The sequence below is a fragment of the Drosophila kikkawai genome, chromosome X, assembly GCF_030179895.1.
Source record: "Drosophila kikkawai strain 14028-0561.14 chromosome X, DkikHiC1v2, whole genome shotgun sequence".
Taxonomy (NCBI): Eukaryota; Metazoa; Arthropoda; class Insecta; order Diptera; family Drosophilidae; genus Drosophila; species Drosophila kikkawai.
The window spans coordinates 18,368,373-18,391,801 of NC_091733.1; the positions used below are offsets into that span (position 1 = coordinate 18,368,373).

Below are 23,429 nucleotides of genomic sequence, written 5' to 3' on the forward strand. Positions count from 1 at the left end.
CGTAAATTATGAAAATATTTCTAGATTTTAGAGGATAGTTGTTGTTGATCTCCTATTTATCTCTATCTATATAGATATTGAATTTGTAAGATACATTCAATTGGCCATAAATTGCCTTCAATTTACAGCTTGGGGAATGTGGATTATCGAATGCTTAGCACAATTTCCTTAATTGTTTATTTACTATTACTTAGTCACACGACAGTTTTCCGCATTTCCTCATCATCATTCAGACTCTCTAATAACTTAATTTCCACATTTAATTTCAGTTAATCAACAGGCCTCCAGGCGGCGAGCAAAAGAAGAAAATTAAGACACTTTTTATGCACAAATTATGACAGCATTCCGTTTGGTATTGGAGGAGGGGTTTCTGCTCTCGTTTTTGTTTTTATACTTTGTTTTATATACATACACTTTTTTTTGCTTGTTTCATGTCTCAAGTAATTGCAATTAAGCGGCAAAAGGAAGTCAACGAGCTGAACTCAGTTTTTTTTTCTGGTATTTCTCAGAGTCTGTAGCTTTTTTGTCTACTTCCCGTCGTGTAACTGTAACTAAGCCACAGTTTTGTTTATGGAAAGAGTATGGAAGATATCCTCTATTTATAAGTATAAGATTTAGCTACAGCTAAGGGTAATGAGCCAAGTTGCAATGAAGCACTTCCAAGGCTTTTTTTATAAAGAAAGGTAACTATAATTGCATAAACTAAATTATATAGCAATAAAGTCCTTGCAATCATCAAAAAATCATTTAAAAGTTCAGTTTTTTTTAAGAATACCTCCGGTATTATTCATTCCACCGCAATTGTAAATAGCTGTCCACTTTAGTATATACAACACTCAAAAGCTCGAGTCAATTATGTGGACAAGCCGCACAGCTTGAGCTTGTTAAGTAAGCGTCGTCGTCTTTTTTTTCTCTTTTTTTGTATTATTATTTGTGACTGGAGCAGAGCAGAGTGTATTTTTCAGCTCTTTTCATCGGATCTTTTGGGGTTCAGTCTTGACTACGGGTCAGGCAATAGGTCAATCATTTGAATTGTCTTTAAGTGTTGTAAGTTGAACTGTGAAGAGAACTCTGCTGGAGCTGAGAGGAGCAGGCGAGGGGGGATCGGTGAGTTTGTTGAACTGCAGTCCGAGTGACTCAACTGATTTTTTATTGCACAAAGTGGGCAGTGATCTAATCGTGTTTTTTCACTATAATTAACTTAAATTTAACAAGTATATAAAATAAAATTGATTTAAATAAACGAATGAAATTGAAGTTTATAATTCACTGAATTCGTAGTTGGGAATTCTAGTGGTGGGAAATCTATGAATCTTGTTCCTTGTTAATTTGTGCCAACGAAAAGTGAATTAGAATAAGTTCACCAACAGCAATTTACCCTTTTTTCGGCCAACCCCTTTTTGGGCTGTCTCCCTTTTTGTTCTGGGGTCAAAAAGTCAACTTGTGAGACAGCAAAATACCAGGATTTCCCTATCAGGACACGTGCATCGACGCGGCAAGAGGCAAGGCAGTCTGCAAAACAGTTGCCAGCGACACATTAGGACATCCCCAACCCTAGACGGACACGACACGATACAACAGTATATGCACTCGCAACCAAGTTGGTCGGGTCAATAAATTCCCATCCAAATGGCAGGAAGGGACAACAGGATAGTGGAACGTGGAACAGGATAGTAGCAAGCAATAGCAGGGGATCCTGAGAAGGCAGTCAAGCGATACAGCAGGGCGGTGGCGGCGGCTGTTGCCATCGCCATCGCTCGACACCATCAACTTTGCCGCCAAACTTGGTCGAGCGGTCACCTGAAACGGTTGCCCGAGACAACAATAACAACTACAATACAAGATAAAAATAAAAACAGGAATAAAAATAACACAGATAACAGCTGCTAGGAGGTTGTCTATTTGAAAACAGAACGATTTGTGCATTTATTTGCATAACTTTGACTTTATTAATATTGTGCCATAGGATACTCTTTAATTAAGAACTATTTGGATTTTTAAACAAAAGTAGACTAAGAAATCACTTAAATGGAACAAGAACTAAATTAATAACAAATTTGTATTTAAAAAGATTTTAAATAAAGCTTTGTTGTAGTTGAAGTGTAAATAGCTACAGATATTAATTAATAAAAGAATATATTCTCCTGGCAGGGTATTACTACCTCTACTAAGTGTGTCTGCCTGCCTTTTTGCTTACTTGGTTTTTAAGCAGCTGCTCCTGTTGCCTTTTCAGCTTTCGGAAGCCTTTTTCTGGCCCGCCCGCCGCCACTTAACCCCAAAGTGCACTGATAGTTTTAGGGTTGACTTGGCTTCACTTAACTTCCCCGTTCTCCATTTTCCCATCCCTCTACTGGCTTTTCTTTGCCAGCTTATGCCCAGCTACTGTGTGGCTTTCAGCGATAGAAATCTGTATAGAAAATGCGCCAAGTAGTGCCTGGATATGCCCGCTGATGACTCATCAGTGGGCACACACACACACACACACACACACAGAAGCACACTGCTTTGCATAATTGTGGGAGGGGTTCCTGGGGGGTTGGGCTCCCTTTTTCTGCATTCTCGTTTGGGGTTGCAAAATAACAAAATGCCATAGCATACTTTTTTGCGCGTTTACTGAAGAAGGAAAAACAAGGATAAAAGAGGAGGAGGGGTGCTAAGGGTGAGGACCACGCCCACCGGCCGGCGTCTGCCCTAACCCAGTTATATATACAGATATACGTACATATATATTTAGAGTACACCTAAAGGCAAGCAGTTGGGATTTTGAACCAAGGGATTTTTAGTCTCCTTTATAATAGGAATATAAATAATATAAAAAAATATATTATAAGCCATATAAATATTATATTATAAGCCATACAAATATATAAACATTTAAATAAATAAATATACTTTTAAATAAAGTTTATTACATATATTAAATCACTTTCATTGATTTTTATTTCCATGTATTATTCATTTCCCTTTAGATTTTCTTAATTTTTTCCCATTTTGAAACCTATTAACTTGACCTCAGGTATATTTTTAGCCGCACTGGAAAATTTAAAAGAAAAATAAAGCCAGCCAAAACCGCATTTTGACTAAAGAAAAGAAAAACAGAGAAGGAAGAAAGACAGACCTAAGTTAAACAAAAAGGAGCCACCGGAAGGGGGCAAAATGTGTATTAGGTTTAAGAATGTCGTTTCCTGCACTTAGCTAGAAATAATTATACTCTATGCAACAGGTTTGGGGGGTTTTTCTTTTTTTTATTACCCATCAAATAATATTGATTCAACAAAATGAACAACGCCCAACTCCGCACTCCGGAAATATTTAATTTGTTCATCGATTTATCGTTTATTATTATTATTAATTTATGTTTTCTATTACAAAATAAGTCACTTTTCCCTTATTTCCATGAGAATTTAGGGTACATTGCCTTTTGGCTTGGACTTCTTCCAGAATTAATTCCGTGAAATGCCAAAAATGGCCACCGGGTTGGTTTTTTTTTATAGGGACAGAAAATAGAGAAAACTCCAGACGAGGGTTGGACCAAGGACCAAGGGAGACCGCTTTGTAGCCGCTGGCAAAACAGCGAAAAGCTCTTTCGGCTAATACCAAAAAGCAAATCCAGTGAGTGGTAGTAGATAAGGGGGGGAAATAGGAGGGTAAAGACCAAACAAATGGAATTGGAATACGCAAGAAACTGGGCGTGTTTTTCTCCATCAACGTCATCGGCCTCTTTGTTGACATTTTATGCATGTCAAACGTGCAATGACACCGAACACATAATCTACAGTGGGAACTCCTTAAATTTTATATTTAAAAAATCTAGATTTCTGTATGTAAGAAAATGTAACAAGCTTCATAATAATATATACTGTCATAAAAGTGTATTATGTTTAGTTATAAATTTAATAAGCTTAAAAAAAATGTTTTTTATCAAGTGTTCACACTACTCTAACATTCCTGGACTCTAATAATAATAATTTTCTTGGTTTAAATAGCTTTGTTTTTATTTATAGTTGTTGTTTATGTAATTAGTTATGTCATATGTATTTCTTAAACCAACTACTAGTATTGGTTTCGAAGTATCCCCTGTACTTCCGTGCATAAAAAACAGGACAAAGCGCGGAAGTGGGGATAGCGGAAGCGTCTCCAAGGTATCAACACACTATGACAACAAAACGAAACACGAAAATGGGACAAACTGTAAAGGGAGGACCATCCAACCAGCCATTAACGGCCGGCAAACATGCAAACATCGTTGTTTTGTTGTATGTAGTTCGATGGAATGGGGAATCCTGGAGGGTAGCGGGTGAGTTAGAGGGACAGGACGTGACCCCTGGCTTGGCAACAGTTGAGAGCTCACCGAAAATTAGGTGTGACAACCGCCCATGGGACACAGGTAACCAACTGGGGAAACAAAGGTCCACCCCGCCACGAAAATGTCCACTCTAATAAGGCTAACTCAACCCAGTGTCAGCTTTGTGTGACAAATTAGGCAATTCCAGGTAAAATAATAAACTTCCTGCATGCAAAATTTGGACACTTCGTGGACTTATTTTAATTTACAGAAAATTTCTCAGAAATGTAATTAATATTCTTAAAAAAAAAAAAAATGGGCAGAATTTCAAACTAAAGCATTACAGAATTGATAAATAAACAAAGCTGAGTGACAACTAATCAAACAATGCTAATTGTCACTTATTTATTTACGAGTTTAGACCCTAAAAAATGGGAATCTTGAAAGTGTAGCTCAAGTTCTTTAATTGTACACATTAATTTGATCGTTTTCATGTACAAAACATGTCATTGTGCTCTTTTTTGCTGTTGCTCTTTTTTTTTATCAAGCTGAAAGTATTAAACAAAATAAGAAGCAATTGACATTGTCGTGCCCTTCTGTAGGTTTCCCAATCTCTCGTTAAAATAAAGTAAAATTACGACTGACACGCAGCAGCATTGAAGATGATGGGCATTGAGGAACTGAATCACTGGCACATTCGAGCAATCACCAAGTCAGAGTCGTCTGACTTGGAAGCAGACGAAATAATGTAGCTGGAAGCGATCGGTGGCAATTTTCGTGTCGTACGTTGAGGTTGCTCAAGTTCAAGTGGGGTTCTTCTCCGCCATTTCACTCACTTTTCTACTTACTGATGTTGCCTTTCTCCCATCGTTACCATGATGTCAAATGTCAGTTATGTGTATTTCAATATGTTTTCAATTGCAATTACAGGGTATTAAAAGCTAAACAGGGTTTATAAATGCAGAGAGAAAAACTATAGAAACTAATTTGTATCTAAATTTTAAGGAGTTTTCATATTCAAGGTTTAGTTTAATAAAAACTTTTTAGTATATGAATTTTTCGATTAATTGAAGTAATACCATTGGATTTTTTTGTTACAGCAAAATTCTTGAATCAGAAAAAGAGAGAAAAACCAGGATTAGATGGGAGCAACAAACGCTTTTAACTAAAACAAACAGCAAAAGAGTTGCCACGTGCCAGGGCCTTATAAAGGGTATTCCGAACAGGGGGGCTGGCTTCGGTTTCAGGCAAATGTCGAGGCACGAGGGACGAGGAACCGGAGGGCAGGACGATGACTCATCCATCCAGGCATACCGCCAGCGAGTGAATTGAATGAAAACGCAGCCACCAAAGGACCAAAAACAAAGGGAAAGGGTTTGTACTTAACATCTGACATGAAAAACGAGACGAGACTTGAAGCGAGAAGCTCTGGGAGTTATATATATCTGGATACAGTGAGGCAAGTTCGTTAATAAATGATTAATTCTAGATTTTATTTTCTATAAACAAGGAAATTTAATAAGAACATTGAAGCTGTGCCACATTGTTATGTTTATGTTAATGTTTCTTTGTTTTTATTTTGTCCTTCCAGACTGATTGTGTATTTCGAAATTGGATGATGCATCCCAGTGTGCGAAAGGGGAGGGCTGGATGGCTGGATAAATGAGATGGGGAATCCCCTTGAAGGCTTGCACCAGCATTCCAATGCACACAAACATATACACACACTCCGAGCTGAGGGTGTGTGAATGAATCGAATGAATGGAGTTGGAGTTTTTTTTTTTTTATGTTTTATGTTGCAGCAGGATGCCAGAGCATCTAGTATGACTTTGGGTTTCAGTGGACGTTAACGACTTGCAAATATTGTCTGTATGTTGTACATATTTAAAAAGCCGTTTTTGGTTTTACAAGCTATGTACAAAGAGAGGGGAGATGATGATGATGATGATGATGATACTGGGAATTGTATGGGAATTTAGAAAAGTCAGAGAAAGCAAAGGCTTAAATGCTAAGACTTTTAGAGGGTTTAAAAGTTGTCCCAGTGGGAAGTTGGATGTACCAAATAATAATGTTAATGTGCAGTTCTAATATTCACGTTTTTAGCAGGATATAAACTCAAAGGTAACTCCAGGAAATCAAAACTCTAGTGTCAAGGATGTCTTAATATTCCAACATTGTCTGGCATTTCTTATTGCTTAATATCTATGTATATTGGCCTGTTTACATCCATTCCAGACCCAAAATCCGAGTCATTTTGGCTGCCCAATTTGGATAACAGCAACACCAAAAGCAACAGAGTTTTCCGCTCAAGGGGCATCACCCAAAAAACACACACACACTGGCCGTCCCTTTTGCACACAAATCGATGGATATACATTTTCGTGGGCCAAGGGAAGTAAATATATGCACTGTGAGAAAGGTGCCTTGTTCATATTTAATAAAATAATATATATAACTTTTAAATATTTCTGAGTTTAGATACTTTCTACGATTTGTTATGTAAACCAGCGCCAAAAAGTAGACCCAACCCTTTGTAATTAAATTGGTATTATATTTATTATAATTTATAATAAATTCAACAATATTCCCTTTTTATATACTCTTCTAATTTCTCCAGTGTCGCAGTTTGTTTTGATAACATTTTAGATTCTGCTTCTGTTTTTGACAGCGGAATCGATAAAGGTAAACATTTCGATGCTTGAACGGAAGGAAAAGAAAACAGGGAAATGTTCTGCGTAAGGCGGACGGACACCTGTGGACACCTGTGCACAGGAAGTGGCGAGCTCTAAAAATATTTTGATATCATTCCGTATGAGAGTGTATGCCTCACTTCCATATTTAAATTCCCAGCGTTGTGCAACGTCATTAGAGTCACGAAGCCCCGACCAAGACGAAGAACAACCGAAAGAGGAAGCCAGAATCGTAATTGTTATGTGCGTAATGTTTTTTAACCCATAAAAGGGTTAAAGAGCGCCCGAGCCACCGTTAGATGTTGTCGGCGAAATAACAGAGGGAATCCATGATCATGAATGCAGTACGCAACGTGAGAAAACTTTTTTGGGAAAAAGCTGGACAAAAACAAGAAGTTCAGCTCTTTCTCCGGATTATTTAACACAGGTTTTACTTGTATTTAATCTTTGGCTGCGGATCTGAGTGTATGCTTTTATGATTTATTTCATTCGTGAGGGGAATTTTGGCGGCACATAAATGCCGAAATGGAGCAGATCCAGAGATAATACTCTTTATGGCGTTCTTCTAGTTTATGCCAAGAGCAGGTAAACCTATTAGTATTAATTTTTGTATGCTTTAAAACAACCGAGTTAAGTATCTATCTAAGCATAAGCCTCTTTATTTTTCTATAGATTAATGTCTTCAAGTCACACTTTAAATACATATGTACAGATATTCCTCAGCAATTTAAAAACTTTATATCTTAAGCTTAACCCCTAAACTTCTAATTGCATTAAAAGTAATTTATTTATTAACCGACAATCAACCGTGGAATGACTCATTTTGGGTAGGGTAAATAAATAATATCTTGGCTCTCCTTACGCTCCACCCTCACCCAAAAAAATAATAATACAAATGACATAGGGAAGCCTTAGTCTGATTACTCGTAATGCTTTCATTTTCTTCGTTTTTTTGCTGTCGCAGTTCATCGATTTTCTTCAATTTGGCTGCATTAAATATGCCAAAAGATACTCCAAAGACACTACCGTTGCCGACTCCTTTTAACCCCTCGCTCTCCCTTCGTCGGGTCGGTGTTGTTCTTCGATATATACTATATATGCGCAGTGGCCAAAATAAGCCGGAAAGAGACGGAATGCAGGCGGAAGCGAGACGGGCATAGAAGCCGAATAAATGACGAAATGGCAAACCGAGACAGTTAACCCTCCTCCCCCCACATTCACATATTATCTCCCCCTGACCTTTCAACCCCAAAAAGCCCAAAAGCCCTTTCTGCGTTGTAGCCAAAAGTTTGATTGATTCGCATGAATCATGTTCTCAAAGCGGGGGCAGTCCCAAAAGGAAGTACAGTACAACCTGGTTTGTATAATGATGACTTGCAAAATGCAGAATCCTATAATGGAGAAGGTATTAGTGAAATCATAGCAGATCTGCACTTGGGATACTATTTCGGTTATTGGGAATATCAGCTTTGTAGAGAATATTTAAGCTGAGTAGTAAATATAACAGTTCTGTATGGATTATAACAGCTCAGTATGGAATATAACATGTTTGTAGTGAGTATAACGGCTCTATGGTATATATACCAGATCTGTTGTAAATATATCATATATTTTGGAAATTTTACAGCTGTAAAGAAAAAGCTGCTTAGTTAAGAATATAACAGGTATGTTGTGGGGTATAACAGTTATTGTTGTTTGTTGAATAAAAATACTTTGGTACGCAAATCTTAAATAATATTTTGTTACTTTTCAAAGCAAGGCTTAATTTAATTTGTAATTTTTTCATTATCAGAAAACCCTCTACAATTTAAGCTGAATCAAGTCAACGAAGCTTCACTGTACTTCCAGTTTACTCCGCAGGAAGTTGACGTCTCTATCTATTTTACGAGGGGTTGCAAATTTCTGATTTTAATCGGTCTACTTAACAATGGGACTTCAGTTCAGTTGCACTTTTTATTGTATTTATTTTCTTGGCCATTATTCTCCCCCAATTTCTTGGGGTTGAGGAGGCCGAGACGTCATCAGGCAACAAAATTGGCGCCAAACTGGCGAGACGAAATCATTAAAGAAACATGAAGCTAAAATAACAAAATTAATGACGAGTGGGGGAGGCTAGGGAGAAAAGTGGAGCGAAGCAAAATAGCATCCAAGGACAACAGCAACTAGCGCAGCTTCCGCGTTTGAAGGACTCTGGGGTAATGCGGTGTGAAAAATCAATGGGCCTTCAACTCGACACTCCTTCTACACACTCATTTCCCCTATACGCTTGTTCTCGCTCTCTCTCTTCTTTCATTTATCCTGCGTATGCGGAAAATTCTGGGTTACGAGGAGACGAAAAATTGTGGAAAATCGAATACAGAATAAGGAAATGAGGAGCACTTCGTATAGTTATAAACAATATTTAAAAGATAAAACAAGTAGAAAATGTGGACATTTAATACAAAACAAGACCTCAAACATTTGTTTAAACTTTTTCCAAACAAAGTTTTAAAGGCTTAAACAAAAGAAAACCTATGCTTTTATTGTTGCTATTATGATTGTCACGGCTCCCACACACAAACACACACACTGAGAGCCCACCACAAAAAATAAAAGCTAGAGACAAACTAGTTTTTCTTCAAAGCTCAGGCAAACAACTTTTTCAAAACCAAAGAAATCAAATGCAGAAAATAACAACAAAAAGCCAGACAGACAGTCCAGCTTTTTTAATTTTTGTTTTTCTTTTTGAAAGCAGAGCCTACAGCCCACAGCCCACAACCTAAAACCTACAACCAAAATATAAAACTCAAGGGCAGCGGCCTGAGGAATTTACAATTTGCTTCGGGGAAGGGTCGGGTCTGTCGGGCTGTTGATTTAGCTGAACTTTAACCCAATTCAATTGAACTTAACCCCTGACTGTGCTTCATTTCCAGAAAGGCGTGGCAAAAGAGAATACGAAAATAGTTTCGTTTGGGAAAGGAAAACAAAGAAAAAGGGAAAGTAATACCAAGCCATAATCGTATATTTCCCCAGGGGAAAATATGTAACACCGAAAAGAATGATAAATTACTAGGCTTGTTGTTTGATTTGGCTTTTGTTTTCATTATTTCCCGTTTCGAATTAATCATATTTTGTTTGGATGCGTCAGTTGGCTCTGTTAATGGGCAATAGCCAGATGTTTCTAAAAGCAATATTCAAATGAATCCAATTTTTTTTCAGCAAGCACTTGAGCAGGTTCTTGGAAGTGTTGACTAATTGTTGTAAAGATTTAAAATTATGACAAAATGATGCATGGTTCCTGAAATTGTGTGTGACTTAATTTCTTCTTCGTCTTTGCCAACGCCTTACATGCAATGTACAAGCAAAGCAGTAAAGGTTATTCGCTAGAAAACTTTATTTTTTCGTTTCTTTGAATTATTATTATTATTATAACAGCGGTATTTATTCAAACATATGAGTACTATTTTCACCAACATCTGTAGTCTCAATGAAATATGATATTCATTGCTCTTTCACCAGCTGCTTGATAATTTAAAAAGCATCTTTCGGCCTTGGATTTTAGTTTTGAATATTACCAACAACAGACAAATTGTGACCACGCCCACAAAAAAAAAAACAACACCGAAAAAAGAAAATAAATCTGGAGCAACCCAACAACAAAGATTGTCATTAACATCAATGTGCTAGAAAAAAAATTGTAGAAAAAAATAGGCAGGAAAATAAAGCCCAGCAGCATCAGCATCTTCATAATCATCATAATCACTGGATCTAAAAATAACAGCGAACGCATTGCGTTATGCATTTGCAACAACAAAAACGGCTACACCAACGCAACTCAGTAAAAAAGAAAAAAAAAATTAGGAGCACTGAAAACAAATTAGTCGTGGCTATTAATCTGTCGACCAGAGGAAACAAGTATAAGTTATGTATGGGCAGAAGGAGGCACATCTCTGACTCCATAAAGTGTGTATATTCTTGATCAACATCAATAGGCGATTCCAAATCAGTATACATTTAGTTAAAATATAAATTATTAAACTTAAATATATTATAATATGAAAGTGTACTTCAAATTGCCTATCAATATATTCATTTTCCAAGAAACATTTGCCTAGCAAATCTCTAGTGCATTCTGCCAAGTTAGATTTAAGATTTTATAAATAACAGCTTAAATAAACTTTGAAAATGCTATTCATGATTTAAATTAAATATTTAAAAAAGGCAACAGCAAAATATGCATTTTATTTCAGTGCAATAGCACTAAAGTATCATCAGAGACGGAAAAAGAGCAGCGACGTCAGCCAATGACAACAATAAAAGTATGTCACACTGAATCACAGAGCCGTATAGATAGATGGATATAGATAGAATGCACACAGAGAACACGTCACATAGAAATAAATTAGAATAGAAGTATAAATAGAAGAGAATTCTCGTATAATGCAAATATGGCCTAAATACAGACCAAACACTTGACTAATAAACTTGAACTTCTTTGACAGTTTTAATTATAATTCATATTTCAAGGAACAAAATAAACCTTTTGTGTATCAGTGTAATTGAAACCCACCCAATCCAACGGCGAGCATAATCAAATGGTTATGAATACAAAAAATATACATATAGAAAGAAATGTCAGTAATTTGGCTTATTACCTGCCTGCCTGTGATAAAATATGAAAATTGGCCAGCAATTTCCGTTCGTTTTGAAATATTTTCTGTGTATAAAAAAGTGCAATTATTTATCATTAAATTGGTATTACATTGCAAAGTGGGCACAGACTTTCGAATGACTATACTTTGTATTATGTGCACAGACTTTTCATTACAATTGTAATTCATAATTCTTCATAATATCAAGTATATATCTTCTTTCAATATTAAAATCTGCCTGCCAGATGGCGTCAAGCCCAGTCAAGAGCGAGACTTACCATCATCCACTTGGGACTTCTTGGACTTGAAACTTGATGAATGTTTGGGCACCAAAACTGTCCCGTAATATTACGTAATGCACATTTAGCTGGCATAGTTCTTCTGTTCTTTTTTTTTTTTTAACCCTCCAAACTATTTTTCTCTTTTTTTTTTAATATTCTCAACGTGCTTGACCATCCGGTCAAACTGGTTTTCAGATATTACCTCTTTATTTTTCTAACACTGTACCTGTTCGTACAAATGAACCACTTGCTGGGAGAGCTAGAGAGAGAGGGCTACGGTGGGTAACAGAGACAGGAAGGTAAAGAGGGAGCAGGAGAGAGAGAGAGAGAGAGAGAGGGAGAGACAGAGCGGGCCGAAAGAAAAGCGCACACATTTCCCACTATTAACCCATTTTAGTTTTGGTACGTGTAAAAATAAACAACACACAATTTTCTCATTCCTTGGGTGTGGGTATTTTCTATTTTCTTTATTTTTTTACAATTTTTTTTTTTATTGTCTGGCATTTGGCCATCTGTTGCTGTTCTGTCGGCGGCGCTGCTGCCTGCACATGTTCCTAATTGTTGTTGTTGCCAATTTGTTATTGCACAGTAAATTTACTGTAAATGCAGTAAGGCATTGAAGGTTTACAATATATTGTCAGAGGTTTCGAAATTGAATTTTTTAATAAACATAACTTAATCCCTTTATATTATAATATAACAGTAAAGGGTTTATAATTTTTCTTTAAAAATCTGCTAAAAATTCAAAATTTCCATACATTTTCCAAGCGTTAAATTTGCCAAATGTCATTACTAGTCACCGAAAAAAGAACTAAAAAAGCCAAATAAAATATTAAAAAATATAAAAACAAATTTGTATATTATTTACAAATATTATTAATTCCCTAATTCAGTTATTTGGTCTAAAAACAAGAGGAAATTTTATCTTTCCTATGTATATTTGTATACATCTCCTTTTTGTTCAATAGAATATATTTTACAAACTTTTATGAATTTAGAAATATTTTATTTTATTTTTCTGACGGCACGTCACGCTTTTTTGCTCTTTTAGCCGCCCCATCTCCGATTCCTCAACAATGAGGTCATCACTACCACCACCAGGCCAGCCAGCCAGCCAGCCCTCACTAATCCCATAATTTTTGTTCAACTTTAAATTCCGCATTTTTCAAGCGAATCAGAATTATGACTCAATCCGAATGCAATGGACCCAAGTACACGCTCTACTAAAAAGGTAATCAAATAGTGAATAAAACAAACGAAACGAAACGTGTTTTCTTCGTGTTTAGGAAACAGGTTCAAATGGGTCTTAAAACAAAGAGTAAAATATAAAAACAAGGTCTGTGAATTACTCACAAGAAGACGATGACATGACTTCCTCAACGAGTTCTGCATCAGCACAAAAATAAAACAATAAGAAAGGGAGACGAGGAGCAAAAGCCAAATCATATTTCAAAATACATTTCGAAATGTATTTTTGGTAAATTTTGGGGACAAAAATAGCTCAACAAAAAAGCAAACAGGAAAACATAGCTTTGTTTTTGCTAGACCGAATGCTAAATACTCTTTAAATTAAAAACTTGACTAAGAAAAGGGGAACATGGCCCAAGAATTATTATTAAATCATTAAAAATATTATTAATATTAATTAATAATTAACCCATTAGCTCTGCTCCTGAGAAAACCAAAACAATCCATTTCAAAGGGCCGACTATATAGACTATATCAAGTTCCCTTTAAACGGACTGCCTGCTGTTTGCTAATAAATTAAAAATACTTGTAATCACCCAAAATATTTCGTAAAAAAAAGAAAGAAAGAAAAAAAACAACTAGACCAAGTCAACAAGGCCATAAGAAATAAACAAAAAAAAAAGTGTGTCTGGTAGGGGAAATATTTTTTCCGCAGCATGAAGACTGCTTAAATTTGATTTATGGGAATTAAAAGAGAGGGCGCACATAAACGTACTATATATGTAGATATCAAAAGATATCTAGTAGAATCTTTCCAAATTGCCTGCAGATTTCTTCGAGATATACAAAATAGTTTTTATAAAATTTTTAACTTACTCTGGCTCTGGTTGTCCATCGGCTTCGCATTCGATAATGAATGGATTGTCGCTCTCCTTACTTTGTTGCGCCACTTTGAAGAGCAGTTCCCCAGGTGCGGGTTGCTTGGTGATTCTTGGTGGGGAGTTGGCTAAAGATATAGAAAGTAAAGATATAGCAAGAAAATTTATAGAGGGGAAGAGATCGATGAGCACTGTGGGACGCTTGCACACACTAATTGATCGCATAAATTAGATTTTGATTATTTTTAGATTTTTACCAAAATTGTTGACTAATTTCAAAGCTGAAACAAAAAGTGGAAAAGTGGAAAAAGTCTCCTGAATTTATATACTCAATGGGATTTTCCTTTTTGGAAAAAATCTCAAGTGATCTATGATCAATTTAGATGAGTTTCTTTTTCGGTTCTATTTGAGGCCAATGTGCACCTGAAGAGCTGGCTATATAAAGTAATCCCAAGTGAGTTATGGAAATGAAGTCTCCCCTTTGTATTTATTGGCTCAATTTCCAGAGCTTACCAAGGAATTTACACTAAAAGCTATATTTATGAGGGTTTTATATTAAGATTGCTCAATTAGTTTTACTTTAAGCCTCAATTAATTATAAAAAATATTTTAAATAATACAAATTCTACTTTATATTACTTTCATTACATATTTTTCATAAAATATTTTAAAGCTTATGTTGAAATAGTTAACTTTGCTATTGATTTAGTCAACTTTTTGCTTATATATAAACAGGTAAACTGTTTTTAATTTTTCATAATATTTTAAATTTATTTACTTTAAAATTGAAATACACTCACGTCTTGACGTTGCACATGCACTGCCCAGAATGGCAGCCACTAGTAACGCGGCCAGCATCGTTGACTGCCGCCACATCTTGGTCGTTTGGCTCCTTGTTTCGGTTTTACTTTTATATATATCTATATATATTTATATTATTAGGAATGTGGAATGTGTATGTCTGTCTGTCTGCCGTTCCTCGGGTGGTGACTCTTAAATATCAAACAATTTTCCCACTAATGAAAATTGCATGCGAGCCGAGCTTTTATTACTTTCCGCCGTTGCACTGCAAATAAGATTATTACAACGATGATAATGGCGTCTGCAAGTTTACACTTTTCAATTGCGACGACGAAGACGACGACGACGACAGTAAAAGTTTAGCACGGTCTCTTGTCTGGAAAGAAAATGGGGAAAAAGAGCTGGTGAGTAATGCGATTATTTAAGAAAGTATTCCCTTAATGACTACCAGATGTCTCATCAAAAGCGCTTCTTTGTCTACGGTAGAAGAACCATTGCTGTTCTTTATACAAATTTTATTATAGAGCAGCAGCTGCAGCACGTTAAAATTAAGTTAATGTGCCAATTTTATTATTTATTTACACATACGTTCAATGTTTTTGAATTCAACTGAATGTCAAGAATACTTTTTGTAATGATTTCAATGGGTGTAAGTACGTGTTTTGCATATCGGTTATTGGTTTACAAGAATATATCTTGGGTAATAAAAAGATTTCTAGTGCAGCTTTCTACAGGTTAACTTAAAAAGAAGGTCGAAATAGTACTCCATGTTTAAGTGGCCAAAATTGTTATGAAGAGTTCCCTAAAAATGCTCAAGTTTAAATTCTGCGGCAAGCTTTAATAAAAAAGAATGCCCTTAGAATTCCCAAGTCTAAGTTCTGCGGCAAGCTATTATGAAGAAGAGTGCCCTAAGAATTCCCAAGTCTAAAGTCTGCGACACGCTAGTATGAAGGAGAGTGCTCTTACAGTTTTCAAGTGCCTAAAAATCAAACCTAGAGTCATCAAAAATGCTCATTTACTTAGCAATATATATTTTTAATCGTTTAAACAAGACTTAAAGCTTTGATTAACCTAGGAATTTCATAGTTTTTCTTAATCCAAATGAAAAACCACATATTAGGGCACCCCTTTTAAGCCAGATGAGACCACAACATGCACCATTTTCCACCTGCTTAGACAATTTTCCACACAAAAACCCCACACCTTTCGTTTTTTGTTGCCTTGACCAGAGACCCTCACAAATTCGATATCGAATGTTTTGCCTTTTCATTTCGAATCACAAACCACACAAAAGAGCGAGAAAAAAAAAAGAAAACACTACAAAAAAAAGACGAGCAAACACGAAACAAACCGAGAGAATCGATTATTGTAAATTTATTACTTTTGCGACGATATTCGCCTTGGGACAGTGTAGAAACACAACAGAGCTGAATGCAGGCAGCATGGAGAACCAAAGCCAGAAACACAAAGCACAGAAAGCGTCAATGAATCAATTGCATACATATATTTGCATAGGTACAACCCATATATAGAATGGCCGTAACGTCATAGACCTGGTTAGAAAATGTGCCAGGGCAGTTAGCGGTTTGAAGAGGAAGCTGAAGAACAGTGCAGATGGAATGATGGAAAAACAAAGGGGAATCCATATGCGTTTCATTTATGAAATACCATTTACAGCCGGTTAAAAAATATAATTAAATATTTGTATTATGATTGTTGTAATGTTTTCCTCACTTTTCACTTATTTTTAAAATGTTTGTGATGTCTAGTTAGGATAAAAATGTTGATATCTATAAGGAAATCATGTTTAAAAGTAGTTTCCATATTAACAAACGTTATTTAGTAACAAAACACCATAGATTTTCTTTAATTTCCCATTGATTAATGTATTATTTATGATACATTTCGGTTAGAATACCCAGAAAATACCCAGCATTCGAATTTCGAACCAAAACAAAGCAAAAGGGTTGGAAAAGCCCCCGTGTGCTAATTGAATTAGCGTTTTTCCATTGACAGGTGCCAGTGCCGTTGGCATAGCCCGTGTTTTTCAGCTCGATTCTCCGTCGGAGCCCCTTTCAAATTGGCTAAAATGCTGAACTGCAACGGACGTTCCCCCGAGTTGCATTCATCGGTTACGGTTACGGTTTCGGGTTTGGTTTCTTTTTCGAGTTTGATCTGCTCATATTTATTATCATCGGGTATGCGATGAGCCACCAGCCTCAGCAGCAGCAGTTTCTTCACTACCATCACCACGTCCATCACCAGGTGCAGTCGGAGACGCAAATGGATCGTCGGAACTCTGATTTGGATTTGGAAAGGAATCGGGCGGAGAGGGATCACCAAAACCGTAACAGGACTACAGATCGCGGTGGTGGCGGTGGCGTCTCCATGGATTTGAGGAATCTATGCCAGCGCATTGATGTGGATAGTTTAAGGGGTGAGTGAGTGAGGAGCTACCTTAATAACCTTCCTTAATTATTTCCTTGTTCCTTCTTTGGTAATTATTTTTCACCCTTAGCCAAATTGCCCTCGCTGCCGCAATTGAAGTTGCCCAAATCCCTGCCCAAGTTGCGGGGTCGCAAGATTTTCCGCAGCTCGAAAAGTGGAGCCACTGCAGGGGAAGCTGGAGCAACAACAGGAGTTGCAGGGTCTAGCAAGGATGGAGGACAGCCGCAGCAACTGCTCCAGGTGGCAGCACAGTCGCAGCAGTTCATCAACAGGACACCGCAAAGGATATCGACCATTAGTTCCCTGATGTATGAGGGCGATCACGAAGAGATGAGGCAGTCCCAGCAGCAGCAGCCAGGAACATATCGCAGTGCTGGCAGCCTGGATGATGACTACTATGCTCCCAGCAACGGAGACAGGGCCTCGCGACCCATTAGTCCCATTAAGATACCAACGGCCGGTGGAGCGGATGGTTCTCCATCGGGAACAGGCCACGCCACACTGACCCAGCGACTGCAGAGGGGCTACAGGAGCCTCAGCGAGCTCCGGCTGAAGCACATATTTGCCAAGCAGATCACGGTGAGGAGGGACAACATCGAGGTGGACCGCTATGTGGAGCAGTACGAGCGGGAACTGAAGTCGGAGAAGCGGGCCCAGGCACGTCGGGATCGGGAGATAGCCGAGAACTATGATATCAAGGTGCAGACCCTGGTGGCCACCCGACAAAACACCTTCGAGGACGACGAGGTGGAGCACGAACAGTTCGAGAAGAGCAAGATCAGCCATGAGACCGACGAGAGTGGCATGGAGGCGACACCACCGCTGCCAACGCGAAGAAAACCAGGCATAGCTGCCACCAGATTCGCCAAGGTGCGCAAGCCCCCCTTGGAAATGGAGGAGCAGATGTCGTCCAAGGAGGAGGAGAATCAACAGGAGACCCCCCCACCACCTCCGCCACAACGTCCCAGCAGCTACAAGCAGCAACTGCTCAACAAGCTGCCCAATCTTCCAAGTCTGCCTAATCTTTCACAGCTCTCAAAGTCCAAGGAGGAGCGATCCAACGGCCAGGAGAATACATCAGGCTCCAAGAGTGGCCTAAGGCAAAACATCAAGAGACTTAGGAAGTCCATAAAGCGTCCGGCCAAGGTAAAGCCCAAGGCTAAGGCCGATTCAGATGAAGAAGAGGAGGTGGAGACGGACAAGGACAAGCCCAGTGATCCGCCTGCCAAAAGCTCATCCACAAACCTCAGAGCCCGTATCAGTCGTTTTGCTTCCACAGAACAACTTCAGCAGCGCTGGAGAAAGAGCTTCAAGGGCGGCGGTTCCAAGGTGAACCGAGAGGCAGCTGATAAGATAGACCATGCAGATCCCGCTCCAGGAGTGGCACCAACAACTGGAGTTCTGGGCGGCCTGCTCCTGGGCTCTCAGTTGGAGAAAACCCTGGCCAAGCTTAACGAGAAGATGCACCAGCTCAAGTTTTTTCAGCGCTACTCCAATCGAAACCAAGAGCCGGCGCAGCCAAAACCCAACACGGTGGGCCACGAGCCCGTTGAGATCGATGACGACGAGGAACTGGCGGCCACCTACCATCACAGCGATAGCGATGAAGATGAGGATGGGGACGGGGACAGCGGCGAGGATATATCCGCTGAGGAGGCCTTCGGCAAGATCCAAGAAGAAGAAGATCGCTATCAGAATTCACAGGATAATTCGAGGCGGGGCTCGTCATCCCTATCAGGAGCTGCGCCCGCCCACGCTGCTCGCCAGATGGCGAAGCTGGCTGAGATTCAGGCGGCGTCGAAGAGCGGGGCAGCGGCCTGGAGCAGCGAATCGCTGGAAGAGATCGCCGACGAGGACTATCCGCGAGTACTCATCCACCAGGAGCACTCCGATGCCTTTGAGTCCACGCTGATCATAGCGGTGGCCTCGAAGGGTTCCGTTTCCGTTTCGCCGGGTGTCAGGAGTTCAGGCTCCCAGACCTCTGGTTATCCGGTCTATCCAGTTATCAAGTGCAGTTCCCCTTGCCCTCAAAATGCTTCTTCTGGAGGCGTCACCCATCCTGCTTTCAACAGATCACCCTCTGGCTATCCAGAGGTTAAGCGTTCAGATGCCGGAGTTAAGAGCTCTCCATCGCCTGAGTTCAAGACTCCCGCTGCCAAGACCCCTGATGCCAGTGCCTGGTTGCCCAATGAACAAATCATCGCTGGGTTCAAGGACCAAAGCAACTCCTCCTGGCCAGCCCCCGCCTTGTATAAGCCCAAGTCAATCGATATATTCGAGGCTGGTAGCGGAGGATCTTCGGCATTCGCCGACTTCGATGAGGCCCTGCGAAATGCTCCGGTTCTGAGGATCAGTGCCGGCAGCAGCTGCGATACCAGCGGCGAGGAGGCGGACGACAGCAGCTCCCGGGTAACGAGGATACGCGTCCAGAGTCCTCAGATAGGGAACAGCAGGGAGAGCCTTATGGCCCAGGAGGAGGAGGATGAAGAGGCGGATATGGAAATGGAAATGGAAATGGAGGGGGTTTTGGACCTGGATCTGGATCTGGAGAGGGACTCCTCGGAACGGCCACCTTCGGCATCGCCGCCACCACCACCTTTGCCGCAACGACGTCCGCCGCCACCCAGGATTCCCGCCACGCCACCAATTTACGATGCCGTGCCACCGCCATTGCCCGTCAGCAAGCCTCCTATTCCGGACAAGGCCCCAACTACCAGTGCTTGTGTTAAGAGTCCTACTCCCCCAGTTACAAGGGAAAACCCCCCGGTTAGCAAGGAAAATCCTCCACTTGGCAGGGGCATCCCGCAAAGGAGCGCCTCAATGTCGCGACCCGCCAAGCCTCTGGTCAAAACCAGTTCTTTGAGACTCACCTACAACGAACAGGTGCGACCAGGTGACGTTGGCAAGGTCAATAAGCTGATCTCACGCTTCGAGGGCGGCAGGCCACGCCTCTGTCCCCGGAGGATGCACAGCGAGGAGTACGAACGGGGGCGGGAAGAGGACGAAGAGGAGGAGGATGCGGAGCCAATGTTGGAACTAAAGAACTTCCAAAACAGAGCTGTTGACTCGGTGACACCCACAAATCGAGGTGTGATAATACCACAAATCACAGTCAATAACAACAACGAGAAGGCAAACGAAGAAGGACTTGAGGAGGATGAGATTGCCAAGAGCCGGAAAAAGAAAAGGGAATCCATGGAACTAGCTTTGGACCGCCAGAACTCGAACTGCAGCCGATCGGAGTACGGATCGCCATTATCCTTTCCAAGCAGCCGTCGAAGTTCTACGCCCACGAATCTGAGTTCCAATCCCAATCCCCATCCCATTCTAAATCCCAATGCTAATCCAATTCAAAATCCCGTCCAGATCCTGCAACAGCAGCGACGCAGCCGCAGATCGATGACCCGCGATGATGACAACTTTTATAGCTTCGATAGTGACGAAGGTGAGTGTCTGCATTTATGGTATGAGGTATTTATTATTAATAGAATTTCGATATTTAGCGACATTTCTTATGAAAAGATTGATATTTATCGAAGTGTTCTATATCGATTTCAGAGAACAGCTACTACTCTATAAGTCCCTCGGGAAGCAGCCGCTATGTGGTGGAGATATAATCGAAAAACTAATAATAAGTCCAAAATTCTAGAGTACTTTTAACACAAATGTTAACACTTGGCCTGCATGAGTTTTGTAAATAAGATGTGATCTTCTTTCTCCAAACGATATTTCTATCTAAACCCGATAGTTTGTTCAGGAACCATCACAACATATTATGAAATGCAACAACAATTGAAGCATATATTCGATTTTACAACAACAAATGCATAATACAAAAGGAAGGTCGCATCTTATTTGCAAGTTTGTGTAATTGATCGGTATTAATAATTGAAATACAAAAACAAATAAATAAAAAAAAAAACTATAACTATTTTAGAAACAACTTCAAATGTTACAAATCCAAAAATAGCAATATAAGGAACATTACAAAGCCATTTTAATAATCAAATTATGTGGAATTTGCATATGAAGATCAAAATGTAACAAAAAAAACTATACAACAAAATCAATGTTAAATAAATGCAAAACACATTTTCTTTTTTTTTTCTAGCCTAAGCTGTTATTTAAAAATAAAGTACAACTATATAAAATAGCGATATAATTATCGTGTATATAAAAAAAACAACTTCTGATTCAGTCTTTAATTAGTAAAAAAAAAAATTATTTTACGTTCAGTCTAGCGGAGATCGAGTCCAGCACGAGTTTGTTTCTGGGGGGTTCGGAAGGAAGTTGATTAATGGCGCTAAAGTGCATCGGGGGATGAAAGGCAGATATAGGTGCCAGCTGACACCCTGCCTTGCCTGCCCGAGGCACCACCATATAGTATCTATGATATATGCGCGGTGGTTGCAGCGATCCTGCCAAACCGAAACCGAAAATATATACTTCCCCTATCGTGGAATCGCTGACTGAGCGCATTTTAATTGATAATTTATGCTAATTAATTAATTTAAGTAAGTCCCCAGTCAAGGGTTGGAACGCAACATATGGCGGCTATAAGGATAATGCAGCATGGCCTTTTTGATAGCCGTAAAATGGGAAAGATCAGGAAAATATACCTAAATTAAAGAACAGCTGTTGGGGTGTGACTCTATAGAATACTTTATTTAAAGAAACTCTACCTTAAAGTTAGATTACACAATTTCCACTTGAAGATTTTCCTGCCTTTTCAAATTGCTGTTTGCCTTTTTTGAGTTTGATTATCCTTGTCCTTGGCCCTTTGATTTCACTGCAGTGCAGTCCCAGAACCTTGTACATACGTGTGTGCCGTGCCTTCCTCACCCATACAAATGTATATGGAGCTTAGTCATTTTCCTGGTGCCTGCTGCTGCTGATTCATTAGTCGGCTTAGAAAGCTCTTCCTCTTGCCTTTGCATTTCCCATTCCCCCATTTCCCACTTTCGCTTCCATTTAAAACAAAAAAAAAAAATAAAAAAAAAAACAAAAAAAGAAGCGAGTAAGTGAGTGATTGAATGACTCTTGTGGGGCCATTGCGGGGCCTTTAATCAGAGCAAATTAATAAGCACATACAATGTGCCCCAGTGTCACTCCCCCTCCCGTATATTTGATTAATTAAACTTTGCTTGTGGTGACTAATTTTCCTTTGCCTCGGGAAAGTCTCTTTTTTATTGGCACACACTGCTCGCACTTTCCTAGACCTGCTTTCCTCGCCCTCATGCAAGCGCATTAAATGCCAATAAATTTTGTAAATTGCCGGGAATATATCGTCAGGGGTTTTACTTATTGCTACCAGCAGCATTTTCTCTCATTTCGAAACTGTTGACTTTCGGTGGGCAATTAAAAGCGGAAGTTCCTCGGTAGTCCAGAGTCCGAAAAGTAAATAAGTGCGAAATTGACGTTTAGGTTTAGGTAGCGCGGGGACAAACAGGAAAATCCGGCAAAAGGATCCTATATACATGCATACGTATATCCAGTTTTTCACCCCTCCAGGAAAAACAGCTGCAAGCACAGTTATTTGACACGCGACCAAACACCAATGCCAAAGTATCTACAATGTTGCAAACACCCCCGATGTGATCCAAAAATCCACCCCAATCGATGCGGATGAAATGAATTCCTTTTCTTTCCTTTATTATTTCTCTTTTATTTGTGTGTGTTTTTTTTTTCTGGTCCCTAAAAGTATGTGTGGTCAGCCTGGGAAATGGATTAAACGAATGAGTGACTAACGACTGACCAAATGTCGGGGCTTGAATATGAATCAATTGGAGAAGAAATTTTCTTTAAGAAGTGTGTGATATTCTAGATATATGTATATTTAATTTATTTTAAAATTAAGAGGTTAATTTGGATTTCTTTTTATATTTAAAAACACTAGGGTCACAAAAAGTCATAAATAAGCATAAAGATTATTTAACACATAAATATATTTCAAATGTGTTTGATAATAAATTAACATTAACACCTTTTTATCTTAAAGTTTAGAGTTAATATGTATGGCTTCCTTAATATATTCTCTGATCATTTTCCACTCAAAAACCCAAATAAAGGACAACTTTTAACCCACTAAAAATAAAAACTTTGCCATAATCAATCAATCAAACAAATTTTCCACTCAAGGATGAGGGCGGAAAAACTCAAAGGAAGTGAGTGAGGCAGGCAGGCAGGCGCAAAACTTTTTACCAGAAAATCGGGGGGGGAAAAATCGC

At 39.1% G+C, this 23,429-nt stretch overlaps 2 protein-coding genes across 8 annotated transcripts in view; one reads left to right on the forward strand and one right to left on the reverse strand.

Annotated features, from left to right (window-relative positions):
* Nrg (Neuroglian) overlaps nt 1-23,429 on the reverse strand; it is a 38,509-nt gene that overhangs the window by 8,181 nt on the left and 6,899 nt on the right. For all 6 annotated transcript variants that reach the window (XR_011445563.1, XM_017173156.3, XM_017173154.3 and 3 more), the window contains 2 exons: nt 14,754-15,019; nt 13,952-14,081 (listed from right to left, as the gene is read on the reverse strand). Coding sequence is in view for 5 of the 6 variants with exons in the window: in XM_017173156.3 (XP_017028645.1) it covers nt 13,952-14,081; nt 14,754-14,829 (206 nt within the window). In the remaining variant the exon portion in view is untranslated. Of the gene's footprint in view, nt 1-13,951; nt 14,082-14,753; nt 15,020-23,429 lie in introns of those variants that run through there.
* PIP82 lies at nt 16,832-21,369 on the forward strand. 2 transcript variants are annotated; one of them, XM_017173160.3, is made up of 4 exons: nt 16,832-16,952; nt 17,020-17,191; nt 17,273-20,647; nt 20,761-21,369. In XM_017173160.3, exons 2-4 carry the CDS (start codon nt 17,038-17,040, stop codon nt 20,817-20,819), a joined length of 3,588 nt encoding a protein of 1,195 aa, XP_017028649.1. In that variant the 5' UTR covers nt 16,832-16,952; nt 17,020-17,037; the 3' UTR covers nt 20,820-21,369. The 2 variants fall into 2 exon arrangements, with proteins under 2 accessions (XP_017028649.1, XP_017028648.1); XM_017173159.3 differs by having other exon boundaries at nt 16,832-17,191.